The sequence below is a fragment of the Galeopterus variegatus genome, unplaced genomic scaffold (genome assembly GCF_000696425.1).
Source record: "Galeopterus variegatus unplaced genomic scaffold, G_variegatus-3.0.2 Scaffold589, whole genome shotgun sequence".
In the NCBI taxonomy this organism is placed as follows: Eukaryota; Metazoa; Chordata; class Mammalia; order Dermoptera; family Cynocephalidae; genus Galeopterus; species Galeopterus variegatus.
In genome coordinates this window covers 91,727-111,283 of record NW_007726700.1, presented here as the reverse complement: position 1 = coordinate 111,283, position 19,557 = coordinate 91,727, and the positions used below count along the sequence as shown (strand labels likewise).

General features: G+C 49.0%; 1 protein-coding gene across 1 annotated transcript in view; it reads left to right on the top strand.

Annotated features, from left to right (window-relative positions):
- Positions 1-19,557, top strand: part of TG (thyroglobulin) — a 254,111-nt gene that overhangs the window by 219,508 nt on the left and 15,046 nt on the right. The window contains exons 43-45 of the mRNA XM_008570298.1: positions 785-952; positions 11,959-12,140; positions 14,871-14,978. Coding sequence (XP_008568520.1) covers positions 785-952; positions 11,959-12,140; positions 14,871-14,978 — 458 coding nt within the window. The remainder of the gene's footprint in view (positions 1-784; positions 953-11,958; positions 12,141-14,870; positions 14,979-19,557) is intronic.

The window sequence follows — 19,557 nt, the reverse complement described above, 5'->3', positions numbered from 1 at the left end:
ATAATGATGTGGACCTTATAGAGTGGAAGGATAAAATGAAATAACGCACGTGGAGGGTCTTGTTTTGTGCCAGGACCATGGTAGGCACTCGGTCAAGTCAAGACTACACACATTGAGCATTATGGACATGACTTCACAGATGGGCAATGGATTTGGGCCACGCTATTCCCTTAGACAAGACAGCTGTGTGCTCCCTTTCAAAGGTTTTGCTCACAGCCCAAGTCTTTGGCTGGCCCTGTCGTTAATGAAGGGGACAGTAGCATGAATAACTGTTGTCATTTCAGCTGATGGCTTGATTCCCTCAGCAATGAGTCTGGACTTGCAGACCTAGAGTGGGTCTTATCTTTAGCTCCCCTAAATGTGGACTAATCTGATCATAAATAAAGCTGAGTAATTTCACCTGTCGAAAAGCACAACCTCCTCTTTCAATCACTGTCTCCCTGCCTTTCTTTTCTACCCACAGGCTCAGGCTTACCTGTGCCTCCCTGTGGATCTGTTGTTACTCAGCAGGGAAGCTCTGGATGCTCTCCTGGGGAGCAGCTGTTGCTAAGAGTGAGATTTGCCTTCCAGCTCTAGGCACTGTCTCTTGGTGTCTCGGCTGCCTGTTATTCTGGTCTTTTTACTCTTGTTTCCCAATAGAGCCCCAGATGTGTAGCCCACACTGGCATTTGCTATAATTAAGACCTTGTTAAAGCAAAGCAATGCAACTGATTATTCCAATACCATTATTTTAAAAAAGGGATAATATCCATGTGAATAATGGCATCCTTTGCATCCAACACAGCTTCTGGCGGTGAGTGGCCCTTTCCACTACTGGGGTCCTGTGGTCGATGGCCAGCTCCTCCGTGAGGCTCCAGCCAGAGCACTGCAGAGATCTCCACTGGTGAAGGTCGATCTGCTCCTCGGGAGTTCTCAGGATGATGGGCTCATCAACAGGGCAAAGGCCGTGAAGGTAGGTGGAGAAGAGGCCTCATGGGGCTCATGCTGGGTGCACCCTGGTGGCTGTGGACCTCAGTGTCTACCTTTCATCAAGAGTCATTGAATGACTTGCTTGTTTACAAATAATTGCTGGAAAAACTGCTATGTGCAAAGGCTATGTGGGTTTGGGAGGTGGTAATGGGGGGGGTCAGAAATTAGACACTCGCAGTGTAGTGGTCAACAACAGATTCATCTACACATCACATCCATGAATGAATCCCACAGAGAACAGTGAGCACAAGCTGCTCTGGCAAGTTTACAGCTTCCAGGTTCTGAGTTGGAACACCCAGGTTCTGGGCCACTGAGACCCAGGTTCCTTGAAAGAGGCTTTTTCTACTGAGAACTGAAAGGAAGAGGCAGGTGGATGAAGGGACTCTTGTGGAAACCTCACCATTTCCCAATCCTGGAAGGGATCTCCGAACCCCAGCCTTCCACGTTGGTTTTCTTCCCATGGAAAGCATGTACAATGGCCCTGGGGGAAACACAGCTTCTTGTGACTTGCTGGAGGCACAGCAAAGTGGGAGTGAGCTGTGAGATCTTTTATCTGCCTAAACACACACTTCCTGCTCTGACCAGAAGGCACAGCCTCTCACTGGGATGCGCTGACCCCGGGAGAGGCCGAGCATGCATTCCTCTGCCCCCTGCTGCACCCTGCCTTGGGTCAGCTGCTTTCGACCAAAGCCCTCTGGGTAGTCACCCTGGGGTGGGGACCCCAGTGCATGACACAGGGAGAGGGCTGCTCTTGGTGTGGGCAGAAGGCACCCTCCCCTGCCCACACACAGCATGGGCCTCTGTCGTTTTAATTGAATACTCGCTGGTATAACTGGCATTAAAAAAAATCATTAATGCAACCAAACAGGATCCTACATTCCTTTGGATTATTCTATTTCCTTTGGGTAATATATCTCACTTTGGGGAATCCATCTTAGCAATAAAAGTGCCAGTTTTACATGACATATGTACAAGGGTATTTATCACAGCATTAATTACTGTGGCAAAAAACTGGAAGCAACTCAAATGTCCATTAATGGGGGAATGGTTGACTAAACTAAGATACACACAAAGTATTAAATAGTATGAAGATGTTAAAAAGAATGTACTACATATATCTCTATCGGCTTGAGGGATGTCTGTGATACGTTGTTAAATGAAAAAAAAAAAAGATGGAGGAATGTGAAATTAAGATAGCATTCATATTGCCCACCCCAGTACTAACAACTCCTGATACATTATGTATGTATTTGTCTGTTGTCTTTCTTGCCCAGCTAGAATGTATGAAATCGCTATCTCCGGTGCCTAGGTCCGTCTGCTGAACAATAGGTGTGCAATAAATGTTCATTGGGGTGAATGAATGAAATGATGGAGAACGGACTTTGTCCCAGGCCCTAACCAGGAGTCTTCAATGAAATAATTCATCCTCACAACAACCCTACAAGGCAGGGATTATTATCACTCTTTTTCAAATGGGAAACTAGTTCAAGGAGAATCCAGAATTCAAATCCAGGTCTGTCTGACTCCAAAGGCATCTTTTTGCATTCTGACATTCTGGGAAAAGCCAGACCTTCCCTCCAAAGACCACCAACAACGGTGTGCTGTGTACTCAGATGGATGTGAACCCAGCTAGCATGAGGGCTGCTATGTGCAAAGGGCTTTGCGATTCCACCCACATTCTTACTTTATCTCAACCATGAGGCTGTGAGGTAGGGAACCAGTATTTCACACCATTATACTGAGGAGTAAAGGCTTAGAGAGGTTTAACAATTGTTAAGGTCAGCTAACTAGTCATTTGCAAGGCCAAGTCTGTACTACAGTTTCTGATTCCAAATGGAGTGATCTACCCATGACCCCATCTGTGCTAAACTCTAGAACAGGGACCACCTATACCTCCACCAGACACAATCACTGCCCAGAGGAATCCTCAGGATCCTGCTTAACACACACCTGCAATAGAGTGGTGCATGCACATGGTGGAAACTGAGCTGCCGGCTGCTCTCTAGAGCAGTGTTGAGGCTCCCCTTCCTTTCACACCACCCTGCTCATGGGCTTCATGTCGTCCTTGCCTCCGCCTGCTTGTGGCCTGCATTTAGAGAGTTGGGTTCGTGTATTCCTCCATTTTCCCCCAGAAGGCACCGTGGCACCTGGGTCCAACAACCATTAGTTGAGGACGACCCCAGAATGGCACATTCCCAAGGACCTCAATCCTGGCCCCTCCTTCTCCTGCTTAGTCCTCTGTCATTCAGTATCCACCAGCCCCTCCTGCCACATCTGGGGCTGAGAAGTAGGACATATCAATTGCAGCAAATCACTGCATCCACCTAAACAGGGTATCAAGCATTTTTTCTAACACTAAGACCTGTGTATGTAATCATGCAATATTTACGAGGCCACTTGCTGGATGCCGGATGCTGGCCAGGTGTTTGGGGCATAGACACAAACTGAATTCCTGCCCTCAAGAGGGTTCATGGTCAGGTGAGGAAATAGAAAAGAAACAAAGCAAATAACTGAAATACAGTTTGGAACATGCTATCTGGAGAGATGGACATCTATTCCAGAACCTTAGGAGACAGGGGGGCAAGGAGGTCACTGGCCCCCTAGTGGCACTGCCAGCTGGGGTGGCACCATAGCCAAGGACCTGACCAGAACCCTGCTCCCTTGGCTGTCTGTCAACAGAGCTGGGAATGTGTCCTGGATGCCCTTGGGTTGTAATCAGGAGTATTCAGTTTCCCCAGAGCCTGAGCCTCAGTTTCTCTGTCTGTAAAGTTGGGAGATTATTAGCAAATATCCTCATAAAGATGTTCAGAGGATTCAAATATGCACCATTTTGTAGAGAATAGTTTATGCTCAATAAATGTTACTTTTTTCACTTCATTCTTTAATTTTAGTGTTAGGATTAGTGTCCAAGCTATTGTCCCTGATCCAGAGAATTATCGAGAGAAAGCAGGATTACAAAGAACCCATGATCACTGAATCACTTCACCTGACCTGAGACCAATTTTCCAATTCATAGCAGACACGCACACACACGCTTTCTTCTCATGCCAACTCCACGTAAATACCATCCGATCCCACTTCACAAACACATGCAGTGCAGCTTCCAGGGAAGCCTCAGGAAGGATAGGAGCCCCCTGCCCCAAGTTCATCCCCGTCAATTCACCCGTCACCTCAGCAGAGACCCACCAAAGTCCCTCAGACCAAACAGAGTGGGTGGGTAGGGGCTCCATCAAGTCTCTGTGAAGACCCTCACCCATCTAGCATCCTAGGGCAGTGACAGCCCACCCAAGGAGTCCTCATGACACCTGGCAAAGTTAGCAACATACCCGCGGAGCATCAAGCCTGCCTGCGATGTTCTCCATTCACGGTGAACGATCTTATTTTCTGAAATAGCAGCTTTCCATTGAAATTCTTCATCCGTCGCTGTGGTGGGGAATTTTGCCCCCTTTTCTCTCGCTTTCTTCCTTGCTGGTGAAATTGACAGTCTGCCTACATTAACCGAGCATTCATTTGCATGATCAAAAGCAGATTTGTTCCAAGATGCAATGTGCTGCCTTCCCCTCTCGACACAAGCATCCCCAAGGAAGGCGAGAAAAATCAGAAGAGCGCTGCTGTGCCCCTGAGCTTGGCCAGGAGTTTGCCTCGTCCGGGAGCAGGTGCAGTGGGAGTCCTGTAGGGAGGGGGGGGCAGCCCATTTGAGAGCTGGAAAGTAGCTCCTGGCAGCCCAGGGCACTGGCAGGAGCCCCAGCACGGGAGTATCGAGCCTTTGGTGACAGATTATAGTAAGAGCATGCAGGAGTCCTGAGCATGAGCATGAGGTTTCCTGAAAAGAGGCGCTGTGTACCGAATCCCCGCACTTGCGGTTGAGCAGGCGTTAGAGTCAGGGCTTGGGACACAGTGGAGACCCAGAATCAGAAAAGCGGGTCTCAATTCCTGGCTGTAATCAGGTGATTTAAGCAAGATGCTTAGCTTGTCTAAGCTGCGGTTTCTTTAGCCTTTGAATGGACACAGTGAGACCACCCTGCCTGTCCAGGCTGTGTCATAAGAGAACTTTAAGCAAAGGAGACAGCTCCCAGGACCCAGGGAACCCTGCAGGTCTCCAGGCTCTGGGCTTCCCTAGCACACTAAACCCTCCAGGCCAGCACTGTGACCCAAGCCATCCCAGGCTGCTGCTCACACACCACCTCGTCCAGCCTTCCCGATGGCCCTATGAGCTGGGGGAACCCATTCAGAGAAGCTGAGGCTCCGAGGGCTTAACTTGTCACCGCCCAAATATTAAAAATTACATTTTATGACTAAATTAGTATAAATATGAATGTAAACTAAGCTGGACTTCTTATTATATCTTCATTATTATTATATTAGTGGGCATTTTATCTAATTTTAAAAGAAATCAAAATGAAAATATTTTTTGGGTCCCTTAATGCATGATTGGCCCTTGGCACTGGGCCTGCTGTGCTTTATGGAGAAGCCAGCCCTTTGTCCCCTAACACCATAATAAGCAGAGGAGTTGGGGGTCACCCATGCATTAATTCACACATGCATTCAACATAGAGTCACTAAGAGGATCCTCTGTTCTGGGCTCTCTTCTAGGCTCTGGGGGAAAAAGCTGTAACCAAATAGATAAAGCCCCTGACTCATAGAGTTTCTGTTCTCCTGAGAGGACACAATGACATATAAGCAAATAAATTAAGAATTTCAGATCCTGCAAAGCACTCTGAAGAAAATTAAAATAAGGTAATTGTAGAAGAAGTGACAGGATGGAGGAGAGTACTTTATGGACAGTCAGAAAAGGCTTTTCAAAGGAGGTGACTTTTAGACTGAGACCTGATTGATGAGGAACCAGCTGCAGGGACATCTAGGTGAAGAGCTGGTCAAAGGCCCTGAGGCAGGGATGGCATTGGCTGTTCAGGGGACATGGGAAGGTCAGGTGCTAGGAAACCTTGTGGACAATGTAGCAGTGGTAGGAGAGGAAGCTGGCACGCGGAGACCAGTTATGGGGGATCTTTCAGGCCATCAGAAAAGCGATCTGATTCTCTTTACAAAGGGCTGTTATTGGAATGCTTTTAAGCTAGGAAGTGATTATATCGATTTACCTTTTTTAAAAAGAGCATTCAGGCAGCCATGTGAAAAACTGACTAAGGAGAGGTAACGAAGGAAGTAGAGACCAGATTGTGTTCTGTTGTGGGAATCCAAGGTGCAAGCTAGTATCTTAAATTAGGGTCATAGACGTGGCATCAGGCTTGGGGTACATCTTGGATTGGCATTTGGGCAAATGAATTGGGAGTTCAGGACAGAGGTCAGGGTTGTAGACACAGATTTTTGGAGGAAAACCAGAAAAAATGTGATGTCACAAAAGCCAAGAAAAGGTTTTCAAAGGAAGTGGAGGTCACATGTCGGATGTCACTGAGAGTTGAGTGAGGTGAGCCCAGAGAGCCAGCCACTGGACCTGATGGGACGTGGGTCATGGGAGACCCCGATGGGCCATTGCAGTGGACATGGGGAAGGGAACGCCGAGCAGAGCAGGCTGAGGGGGAGGGGAGTCGCTTCCCACACCCCCCTCTTTCCACTGCACAGTGATCTCTTCTGGTGCAAACAGTCCACCAGTGTCCATGGAGTACTTTGCCCATTCATAAGTTGGCCTCTCCCCAGTTTTCTCAGGCTCTGTTCCATGGTGAGAACTGCATCTTGTTCATGTGGAGCCCTCAGTTCTTCGTCTTCCATTTCTGTCCATCAAATGAACAAATGGGTGTTTGGGTCTCCATCTACCTCCAATCTTGAGAAAATTCTGGGGGCATTCATTGATTCATTCATTCATCCATTCATATAGTCTTGCAAGAATCAGGGGAACTCTGATAGGCTTTCCGTTTTTCCTCTGGGGACTCTGCTCTGAGTATTTTTCTTCTCAAGCCTGTGATGTCATAACCATATTGCAAAACTCTGAGAGTAACCAAGGCACAAAAATTGATGAAGGACCTTCTATGTACAAAGCACTCTTCCCCCAAAGCCCCAACCCCACAGAGCAGCATCCTGCTCTGTCCCAGGATGAGGAAGGGGCTGATGGGAGCATGAACTAGGATAAGGCAGCAGGGGTGGACAAGGGGATTGGGTTAGAATGTCCTCAGGAGGAGAAGCGTCAAGAAGGAAGCACAGGAGGATGCTGGGAGATGGGGAAGTAAGAGGAATTAGGAAACATCTTTTTTTCAGCCTGGTAACTTGGTGCTGGTCTTAGTCACTGAGGATAGGGAAATAGGGGAAGATGATTCTAGAAAAAGAACACGTGTAGTTGACGCAGTTAAACTGCACACATGGAGTTGGAGGGGCCTAAGAGATTTCCAGGAGGTGGCAGATATTTGGATATAAAAAGTTCTGAGGGGCCGGCCTGGTGGCGCACTGCTACAGTGCGCTGCTTGGGAGTGTGGTGGCGCTCCCGCCGAGGGTTCGGATCCCACATACAGTCCAGTTCCTGCTCACTGGCTGAGCGAGGTGTGGGCGCGACACCGAGGGTTGCGATCCCGTTGCCGGTCCTGGGCCGGTACGGGCGCGACACTGAGGGTTGCGATCCGTTGCTGGACACGAAAAAAGACAAAAAGGGGGGGGGAAAAAAGTTCTGAGGTTCAGGCTAGAGAGAGATTTAGGAATCGTTAGCTTACAGGTCACTGATGAGGCGAAGAGACAACATGGCACCACCCCACAAGCATGTGTGGACAAAAAGGGAGGGAGAGGAGGCAGGGCTAGCAGCGGGGAGCCTCTGGCATTCACAAATGGGCAGAGATAGCAGGAGCTTCCAAAAAGGAGCCTGAGGCTGAGCCATTTAGGGAAAGGAGATGGGAGGGGTTCCTCAAATCAAGGGGCTGGGGAGCAGTGGCAGGGTGCACGGGTGGGCCACCACGAGGCCATCAGTGACCTTGGTGGGGGACATCTGGGTCAGGGGAGGCAGGGCCAGATGCTTGTGTGGCAAGGAGTAAATGAGGGGTGGATAAACGGAGACGCCCACGTAGACCTGCTCACTGAGTGCATAGCGGGGCTGGAACACCATGGTGAAGCAGGCAGAAGAGACCCTTGTATCAGGACCTCCAGGCCAGCACCTCCCGTTCCCCCAGCCTTGCTTCTCCCATAGTGTGTATCACCCCCAAACAGTCTACATCACAAAGATGTGTGCGTATTGTCAGTCTCCCCTCTAGACTGGAAGGCCCACAAGGGCAGAGAACAGCCTGTTGGTTCACTGATGTATCCCAATGCCCAGAGCTGCTCCTGGCATGTGTAGGCACCTGACAGATCATTGTTGAATGAATGGTGAACTGAAGACCAAGGGCCTGCAACGCAGTGTTTTCATCATGACACCACTTGGCATGAGTGCAGGGGCAGTTCTCACCTGACATATTGATTTTATTTTTAATAACTTAATAACTAGAAGGGAGAGACAAGTGGTATGTGTTGTTTCCCATGTGTCAGCCACTTTATAATTAATTCATTTAATTCTAACATCAGTCCCATCTGAAGTGGAGGCACAGAGAGGTCAATGCACTGAACAGATCTATTCATTGGAGAGGAATTGTCTGAGGTCACACCAGAGCCATATTTGAACCCAGGTCTCTCAAATGCCAAATTTCACGCTTAATCCACTCAGCCACAGGCCATTTGGGATGACATTGAAGCCCTTTGCAATCTCTCACTGTTTCCCAGGGGCTCCAACTTTCTTTAGGACATGTTATGGCAGTCCTTTATAAACATACAAGCAAGACTTGCCAGTTCTAGATAGCCCCTTAAGTAGTGCCTGCCTGTAACAAACCCACTGTGTGAGGCAGATCTGGCCTGTAATTACAGCTCCTGGAAGTCAGCGCTTGCAGTCACATGGTGGCCCCAGCTGCCCCCTCCTCACCCCCCACTGACTCTCTAATTAAACTAGCAACAGCATCTGTGCTCTGGTCCTCGCCAAGAATGGAGAGATATGGGTTCCAGGTCTTGCTGAAAATGTGCCCCTTCACATTGCCTTGTGCCCTGTGGGGCTTGTCCACACTCTGGCCATCTCCAAAATACTGACCAGTCAACAAGACCACTCCCAACTAGCCACTCAGATCTCCTTTAAATGTGGAACTCTGTTCTCAGTCTCGGGGAAGCATAAACTAGGACCCTAGTTTAGCAAGAGGGAGCTTTCTTCTATGAAGACAGATGCACATAGCATTTTTTGATGTTTACCTCTTTTAATAAAGTGGTTTGGGGTCTTGTGTTCATCCTTCAGTTCGGTTTTCTAATTGAAGCCATTGAAACCCATGAATAATAAAAATAGATCTCTTTTATTAAATGCTGTATGTCAGACTTTGAGCTAGGTACTTTAAGAAGTTGTTTCTATATTCAAAACAACACTGTGAGGTAGATTTCAATTAACTCCATTTTGCCTGTGAGGAACCTTAGGATCGGAGAGGTTAAGTGACTTGCCCAAAGTCACACACACAGCTGGCAAATGCAAGAGATGGGATCCAAACTTGGGTTGCTGAGTCCAGGCCCTTGATCCTAGCACTGAGCCCTGCTGGCTCCTCTTATCTGGCATCCACAAAAAAGCAGCCACGACTTGCAGCAGACCACTTTGCAGATGGCTGTTTTGTTCTTCATGGGAGGTAAAAACAGGGCTGTGTCAATACCATCATGCCCATTTTAAAGATATAAGGTTAAGAGAGAGGTAAAATGTCTTTTCCAAGGTCCCCCCAAATTTGGCAGTTGGCACTTGAACCCTAAATTTTGACTCCAAACTCAGTGGTCTTTTCACTGCTCTGGGTTAAGTACCCCGAAGGCAGACTTTCCATCCTGCCGTTTGCTGAGGTTCCCGTGTCCACAGCTCTAATGTGAGGTCATGGTTAAGTTACAGTAAGACCCGGGACTCAGTCCCAGCTTGTACTTTCTACATGTGTGATGCTAAACCAGCCATGTAGATTCTCTCGGCCTCAGCATGCTGGTTTGTAAGATGGGATAATGTGATGCCTACTTTGCATGGTCATTTGGATGCTTCATTAAAACACACCTGTGAAATGTTTAGGACAAAGTATGGAAATAATAGGAGGTATACAAATGGTTACTAGTATCGTTTTCATTATGAAATATTTCAAACACAAAAGGACAGAGAATATTATAATGCAGTTTTTTGCCTTAATTGTTAGTAGGTTGTGAAGTCAACATAATAGATTGCAGGTAAGCATTTTTTGAGTAGATTAGATTAGAACGGAATAGAATAGAATGGAAACTATCAGGAGTATTGTATACAGTAAGATAAAATAGTATGCAGGTTATTCATGCACGTTCTTTCAGATCTGAGAGTGAGAGTGTGTGTGTATTCAACATGTACAGAATATCTTTCTTACATGATCATGGTCAAAAACATTTGAAAGGCGCTAGTATGATGTATTCAAAACACAGATTTAACAGATATTAATATGTTGTAATATTTGCTTCAGACTTATTTTCCAAGAAATGTAGTAGATGGAACTAAGACAACGCCCTCTTTGTACGCTCTCCCTGCATCAGCCCTCGGTCTCCTCTGAAGCTGGCCTGGAGCCGCCAGCGGATGTGTCTTTGATCAGTTATTCCACCGACCTGGTCCAGTCTGTCCTCGTTAAGCCAGGCTGCAAGGCAGCCCATGCCGTGAAGAGAGAATGTCCTCACCCAGGAGGGGCTGTTTACTGATCATACCCAGTCCTCGAATTCTAATCAAAGGTCCCGTGTGCTTGGAAATGTTTAGAGAAGCAATTTAAACACACTAGGGTGTGCTGATAAGCACGTTTCACTGTTTACATAAGATCCTGAAAATATGTAAGCACATATCATAGGGCGGTGCCGGGGCCGAGGAGTCTGGGCCTCACACGCTCAGCATTCCTGACACTCTGCTGCCCTTGTCTTCAGAAATGGGGAAACTGAGTCCTGGGGGAAGGAAATGGTCTGCCCCAGACTCCCACAGTGCAGACAGCAGCAAAGCCAGGGCAGGAAGGGAAGGATGAGGAAGGGAGGACAGAGGGAGTTGAGAGAGAGGAAGGGAGGGAAGGAGAAGGAAAGAAGGGAGGGAGGGGGAAAGAAAGAAGGAAGGAAGGAGGAAAGAAAAAAAGAAGGAAAGAAGGAAGAAAGGAAGGAAGGAGAGAAAGAAAAAGGAAGAAAGAAAGGGAAAGGAAGGGCAGGGGAGGGAGGAAGAAGGAAGGAAAGATAAAGACAGAGAGACAGACAGGTGGAGAGACAGGTAGAGAGAGAAACAGAGGGTGAGAGCGCAAGTCGTTCCCATCTGGGACGCATCCCCCAGGCAGCAGCGTACACCTTCCTGACCGTAGTGTGTAAAACAGCCCCTGGCCCCAGCCTTCTCTGCCTCATTTTCCTCCACAGCCCCTGCTGCCTGATGAACTGTACATCTGTTTGCTTGTTTTCCATCTCCACCCACTAGGGCATGAGCCCCATGAGACAGGGAGCTTGACCCATGCTCACAGCCATCTTCCCAGGCCCGGCTGGCAGTGGGCCCTGGGGGCAGGGGACGTGTGTCTGCACGAGAGCGCACATAAAGCATCCCGAGCGTGATGACTGAGCTCTCCTGACCACACCGGAGCACTGGCACTCGTGAGCTGGCTGAGAGCAGCCCGGGGGCGTGATCTGTTAACAGGGTGCTACCATGGCCCACATTGATTGAGCATTTCTTAAGTGCCAGGTACCATTTTAAGCCCTTCACGTGGATCAGCCCTTTCAGTCCTTCTCGTATCCCCACATGGAAGGTGCTCCCATTTAAGATGGGAGAGGAAGGCACAGAAGGGTATAGCCATTTGTTTAAGGTCACACAGCTAGGATGAGGCAGAGCTGGGATTCAAACCCAAGTAGTCTGGCTCCACGTGCCCATGCACTTAATGCCACGTTCCTCTGCTTCCCAGAGAGAAGATTCTAGAACAAGCGTTTGAGGGACTCACTTGGGAATCCCCTTCAGAATCTGACTGGGGAACTTCATGTCTTTTTTCTTTTTGTTAGCAATTTGAGGAAAGTCAAGGCCGGACCAGTAGCAAAACAGCCTTTTACCAGGCGCTGCAGAATTCCCTGGGTGGCGAGGACTCAGATGCAGGTGTCCTGGCTGCCGCCACGTGGTATTACTCCCTGGAACACTCCACGGATGACTACGCCTCCTTCTCCCGGGCTCTGGAGAATGCCACCCGGTAAGCCACGCTGGGAGAGCATGCCAGGATCACGAATGAGAAGTGCAGTCATGTGACTTCGTGCTTGCAGTCTGCTCTGCTTCATTCATTCAACCTGGGGTGACCACCCGCTGAGGGAAAGCCCTGGGGAACATGTGGGATGTCCTCAGCTCTTCCTAGGCAGTGCAGGAGCCACGGGAGGGCAGAGACAAAGCCCTCTCCAGGGGCGCTGTTGTACACTCTGTATGGAGAAGCGGTGCCAGCAAATGCCTGCTGCATGCCTGGCCTCCTGGTCACCCAGCCCAGTGCCCTCAGCCCCGGCTGCATGTCATACTCACAGGCCCATGGGCACCAGCATCAGCAGAAGCTCCCCCAGCTGACTTGACTGTACAGCCAGCATTCACCTTGCACATGGGAAATGGAGGCCCAGGCAGGGGACAGTTTTGTGCTGATGTCACACCTCAAACAGGAGCCCAGGGCTACGATGGCCATGCAGGCCCTGTCCCTGTGGGCTGCTGTTCCTTACACCCACTGCTCATGTGCCTTGTCCCCCTTCATCACTCAAGCTTCGCTCACTCCACTCGGGGAAGCCTGTCCTGATGCCCCCCCAGCCATACTGTCCCCCACGTCCCTCTCCCACTGCACTATCCTCCATCTCCACTGCTATTGTAGGACTAGCCTGGCTCCTGCTCCCAGTATATCATGAGCACGTAGCCGATGTGCAAGGAATGGTTTTTGGATGAAAATAAAGAAATAAGCAGGGTTCCATTCCTTCTTCCATCAGAGGCCCCTGGGGGTAAGACCGCAGTGGGGACTCCAACTCGTGGGTCACCTCTGAACCTCTCAATGCCTCTGACACCTGCTCAGTCTCCTTTGCAGACATCCCCTCCAAGTGGGAGGAGTGTGGTTGGGATAGAGGTGGTTTCCTTTTGGTCTTTATCCTGGGGACAGAGCTGATGTCAAGGCTCAGATGCCTCTGCTGGACTTTACTGTTGGGAAGGGATGGACTGGAAGGTGTTAGACCCACTGCCCTGCCTGGTCTCTCCACCCTGGAGTCTGTGGTTTCCAATCTGAGGGTCACTAGCTCAGAATAAAACTTCGTACCACCCACTTGGATCTTGAGGACCAGAAAGGCTTTAATTTTCTCTCTAGTAGAGAGCTCCACTTGAAACCAAACAACCAACAGCTATTTCTGGAGGCCCAGCCCTAGGCTGGACCCTGAGAACTCACAGATGTCCAGTGCCTAACCCTGAGAAGCTTATAATCAAGTCAGCACTGGCCCAGGTCCATGTTGTAGAAAGAGCTCAGGATTAGAGTTTGGGAAACCTGGATTCTAGCTTCAGCTGTGCCTTTAACTGTCTTTAAGAACAACCCATGCACTGGGGTAAATGCTGAGATCCAGGGGGAGGCAGTGTAACCAAGGGGGGCTTCATGAGGAAGTAGACTCCAGTCCTACCTTAGTTTAGGCCCTCATCCTCTCCTGGCCAGACTCCGGTACTGGCCTCCTGCCGGCCTCCCTGCCTCCAGTACCCTCAGCAGTGTCCCTCTACTAGGCTGCCAGTGTGTGACTCTTCCTGTAGGTCTGAGCCTCTCTGTCTTGCTCACCCCTCGGGAGACCATAAGATGAGGCACATCTGCCACCATTTGCCCTTCAAGACCCTCATGGCTGGCCCCACCCTACCTACAGCCCCACCTATGAACACTCTGCCCACAGACTCAGCACAGGTGCTTGTCTCGGTGACCACCCAACGGGGTGGGCCACCCTCCTTACTGAGGGACTGAGGGACCTCCTTACTGAGGGTGTCACCAGACTTGGCCATCACAAAATCTCTGCGGGTACGGCCCATTGGCCCCATCCCTCAGCTGGGAAGACAGAAACTCAAGGAGGTGAAGGGCTGCTAGTATCTCACCTTCCCTCAGCAATGCAGATGGCACTCAGAGCCTGATGGGCCCAGCTCAGCCCAGGCCTAGTGACTCTAACCAGGCCTACCTGCCTCGTGCAGCCCGAGCGCCACCCCTGAGGGCACCACTGTTGCAGCCGGTGCTTCAGTTCAGCCATGTTAGCCCTGAAGGGGAGCACGCGTGAAGCTCTGGGAGTCTGGGGCAGGGTCTCTCAACCTCCTTGCTCCTGACATTCTGGACTGGAGAACTCTGGGTTGTGGGGGCTGTCCTGCACATGATGGGATGTTTAGCGGCATCCCTGGCCCGTACTCACTAGATGCCAGTAGCAACCTTTCCACCCCAAGTTGTGACAACCAAAAATGTCTCCAGGCATTGCCAAAAGTTCCCTGGGGGTGGAGGTTGCAAAATCATCCCAGGTGGAGAGTCACTGTCTGAGGGTATTATATGCGTGAAATATCTTTGAGGTTCCCTTTTCCTTTTAAAATGCTGAATGATTTTATGTTCCATCTCACAGTATACTGCATTTGTTTCACTCTAAAGTGTTTTGCTCCCAAGTCTTTAAGTAGAATTGATGTTCCGGGAAGATATTATCCCACGGGCATCGCATGGACAGTTTGCAATGGTGGTCCATCATAAACAAGCGAGGACAACATGCTGTGCCTGGCTCTTCCATGAATGTGGCAGCAGGGCTCCTTGGAGAGGAGCACTGGGGCATGCGGGGAGGGCACTCTCTGCAGGCCTGCGCAGGGGGGCTTGGGCCAAGGGACCGCTTGCCTGGTGAAGCCCTTGCCTGACACAGCTATCCAGAGAGCTACACATAACACTCTTCCTCTGTCTTCCTTTCCCCAGGGACTACTTTATCACCTGCCCCGTGATCGACATGGCCAGTCTCTGGGCACGGCAGGCCCGAGGAAACGTCTTTCTATACCATGCCCCTGCAAGCTACGGCCACAGCAGGTAAGTTGGCTGTGCGGCCATAGAGGTATAGGAAAAGCAAGCAGTCTGGGAGGGGTCCCTGTCACTGCTGTGATCTATAGGGAAGCAGAGAAAAGAGGGCAGGACTGAGGCACAAGTCCTGGCTCAATGACATGGGACACTCACTTAATCTCTTTAAGCCTCAGTTTTATCTTCTGAAAAATGGAATAATAGTAATAGCCACTTTATCTCAGGTATTGTAGGCAGGGAAATTAAAAGACATAGAGAGCATTGTAAGCGATGCCATCTGGGGCCAAGGGCATTAATTATCCATGTCCATGGTCTACTTTATCAGCAACAGGAAGATGGGGTGAAGGAATACCAGCTTCAGAGGCAGGGTCCAATTCCCCCTTTCACCAGCTGTGCCCTCTTGGGCAGGCTCCTCTGCCTCTCTAACCTGCAGCATCCTCATCTATCAAATAAGTCTAGTAATTTCCCTCTCAGGGTTGGCATTAAAAATTATCTTGAACTTAAATTATCCAGCCCATAATAGGGCTTTCACCTGTGTTACTTTGGATGGCATCAAGGGAAGTCTTATAAACATATATAATTTGTCATTATAATTGGCAATTGGCTAAATAATGACCACCTAAAAATATCACATTCGAATCCCTGGAACCTGTAAGTGCTGCCTTATAAGGAAGAAAGGGTCTTGACAGATGTGATTAGATTAGGAATGAGGAAGTTATCCTGGATTTTCTTGGGTGAGCCCTAAATGCAATAACAGTATCTTTATAAGACAGAGGCAGGGGGAGGTCTGCCACACATAAGAAAGAAGGCCCTGTGACCACAGAGGCAGAGATTGCAGGGATGTGGCCACAGCCAAGGAATGCTGGCAGCCAGCAGAGTGGGAAGAGCAAGGAATAGATCCCCCCAGAGCCTCCGGAGGCAATTTAGCCCTGCTGACACCTTGATTTGGACTCAGCAAAACTGATTTTGGGCTTCTGGCCTCCAGAACTAAGAGGGAATACATTTCTGTTGTTTTAAGACACCAAGTGTGTAGTTATTTGTTACAACAGCCACGGGACACTAATACAGTCCCCAAGGCATGCTAATTTGCCCAAAGCACCCATTATTTACCTGGTTACCCCAAAGAGATGATTCAAGTTTTAGAGCACTCCACAAAAGCGTTCAGAATCCTTGTGAGGTTGGCGGGGTTCAAACGGTTATGCCTATTACCGATGAGAGCGTCTTCCTCCATTTGGGCTGCTATGACAGAATACCTTGGGCTGGGCAATTTATAAACAACGTGAAAAGGTCACTCACAGTTTGGAGGCTGGAGGTCCACGATGAAGGCACCTGAAGAGTCGCGTGCAATGAGGGCTTGCTCCCTGCTTCACAGATGCCGCCTTCTAGCTGCATCCTCCCATGGTCGAAGGGACGAACAAGCTCCTTAAAGCTCCTCCATAAGGGCACGGAGCCTATTCATGAGGGCTGCACCCCCATGACCTAGTCACCTTCCAAAGGCCCCACCTCTTAATACCAACACCATGGGAATTAGGTTTCAACACATGAACCTTGGAGGGACACAAATGTTCAGACCAAAGCAAAGAGTCTCATGTTCAGAAGTTAAACCTGAACCCCTCAAGGACAAGCAGCTGGGGAGGTACAGAGCAGCCTCTTACCCGCTTCTCTGAGCCTCAGAGCTCTCTTCCCACTAGGCCACTTGGTCTCTCTGCTTAGAACTACTTAAAATTTCAACCCGATCCACCTCCTGGATTCATTCCACTGACTCCCTGCAGCGTAGGGGAGGAAAATCAATGGCAGGCCAGACTCCTGGTGTGAAGGCACGTGGGAGAGCAGGAATGCAGGAGAGAGCCATGTGGCTGGGAGGAGATGAAAGGGGCCTCACCATCTAGTGGGCTGTGGCCACCCACGGCCAGGAAGGCCGAGCGTGGGAAATCGCCCCGAGAATCAGCACTGCCGTTTAGCCAGGGTGCTCAAGAATTCACTCCCCGTGCACTGGTCCTTTTGTCTCACAACCAAACAAGAACCCAAAGGGAGATGCCTGCCTCCCTCTCATGATAGAGATTGTAACCAAAGGTGTTAAAACAGCAAGCTTAGTTCAAGCCTTAAACATGTGCAGGCACCTTTGGACCCCAGAATGTACAGTAGCAAAAAAAAAAAAAAACAAAGGAAGAAAGAAATACGTCTGCTACATGAGGGCAAAAACAGTCAAAGCAAGACAAAAGGAGAGCATTCATGTGCTTCCAGCCAGAATCTGCAGTGCTCGAGCCCCACCTGGGTGAGGTTCACAGGCTGCCGTAACAAAGTACCATAAACTAGATGGCCTAGAGCAACAGAAATATATTGTCTCAAGTTCTGGAGGCTGGAAGTTCAAACTTGAGGTGTCACCAGGGCTTCCAGGGAAGGATGTGTCCCAGGCCTATCTCCAGCTTCTGGTGGTCTCAGGTGTCCCTTGGCTTATGGATGGCTGTCTTCTTCCTGTTTCCTTCCATTGCCTTCCTCTGTGCATGTCTGTTTCTCAGTCCAAATTTCCCCTTTTTATAATGACAACAGTCATATTAGATTAGGGCTCACCCTTAACTCGATTACGTCTGTAAAGACCCTGTCTTCAAATAAGGTTCTATTTGAGGTACCTGGCGTTAGGACTCCAACATACTTTTTTGAGGGGGACACAATTCAACCCTTGAAATAGCAGAGCCCTGCCAAGAGGCTCCTGAGTGGCAAGGACCCAGGGTGGTGCATTTCGGACCTGGAATTGGGGTGGTCCTCGAGGAGCCATCCTTGAACAGAATCAGATCATGTCCTCAGTCTCTGGTGGCCAGTTTGGGCTTCTCTGTTGCTGAATGGCTTCCTCACGCCCCTCCAGGATCCACAGGGATTCACTACGCTGATCCAGAGGCCTCCTGTGAAACAAAGCCACGCTCAGGCACCAGATCCTCCCAAAGTGCCTCCGAGTCTTCAGGGCTCTCGGCACTTCTGGGCCCAGTGACCCTCCTGGCACAGATGGGGACTTAGTAGGTGTTCAGGAAACCATGCTGAAAGACAGCAGCTGGCCTAACCACCTCATTTAGCAGGTGGGGAATGAGTCCTTTTCATTCTACCTTTTAGGATCCTTGGGCTCAGTTTTGCCATCTGAAAAATGGGCGTAGGAGAAGGGAGGTGGGAGAGGTCCCAAGCACTGATTGTCCACTGGGGTCTATGGAGCCAGGATTCCAGGCTTCCGTGAGGAAGAGAGTGAGATGGCAGTGGGGTCTGAGCCTCCCAGCCCCTTTCTCTCACAGACTGAGGTTTGACAATATGTCACAGTGATGCGGTTTAGAACGGTGTGAAAACCACTAGGCTCGGCCCTCTTTAAGGCAATTTCCAGCTCACAGTTTTTATCATTTTTGGAGGAAAGAGACACTCAGAGTTACTGAACCATTTTGTAGTAGGGATGTCGCTACTTGTATAAGGCAAAGCAATGTCCTGGTTAAAGACAGCAACTCTGGCATCAACTACTTTTGGCAAGGAACATGCCCTTGACTCTTATCAAATCAGTGAGCTAAGGCAAATCATGTAATCTCCTTGGTGACTCAGTTTCTTCATCTGAAAAATGAGTATAATAATAGGACCTACCTCAGAGGGTTACCATGTGCATAAGTTTGTATGTAGAACAGGGCCTGGCAAACAGTAATTGCTGAGAGTGTCCAGAGTGTCCCGTTATTCTCGGCCATCAGAATGCATTCTTGACAACCCTCTGTGTAGGTATCTTCTCCCACCATAGTGCAGTATGGCTCCATCTATGTAGTAGATACTTGAATCAGTGAATGAATCACAGAAACTAACTTGCTTACTTGTTGGCAAGTTTATCCTTTCATCTCATAAAGACCTCTGTGTGTGTGTGTGTGTCGCTCTTTCTGTCTGCCTTGGAGCTGTCAAAGTTCTCATCTTATTTCTGGCTCACATCTACATACTTAAAAATATGTGTGTGTAACACTTTCAGCCATCTGTCTTGTACCTCCACTTCTGTTAGCATATATTAACTTTCCTGGCAATAGCTAGTGAACAGAACACAGTGAATTATTGCTTTCTAATGGACTGTTGTTAATTGATCAAAAATAGTGTGGCTTTCTTACTGCCCAGCTGGATTATAGGTGAGATTTTTATTCCTGAAATGGAGGGCAAACTTCTGTAAGGAAAGAATAGGTATAATGAATGAAGAGGAGACAAAGAAACTAAAATTTATAGTGTGAGAAGGTTTGACTTTGAGATTCAGATTCAAAGAATTGCTGACTATGGAAGATGGTCTCATATAACTCCTTCATTTTACAGATTAAAAAAAGGGGTGGGGGATGAAGGAATTGGTAAAGAGCCATGAAAAATGGTGACATTGTGTATAGTTGAATATGCTAATTATCCTGACATAAGCATCACATATTACACACAGGCAGTGATAGTCAACTGTACCCTCAGATATGTACAATCAACTATGTTACAATGAAGATTAAAAAAAAAGTCCAGGGGTGGGCCGGCCCAGTGGCGCACTGGATAGTGCGCCGCTTGGGAAGCGCGGCGGCGCTCCCGCCGAGGGTTCGGATCCCACATACAGACCGGT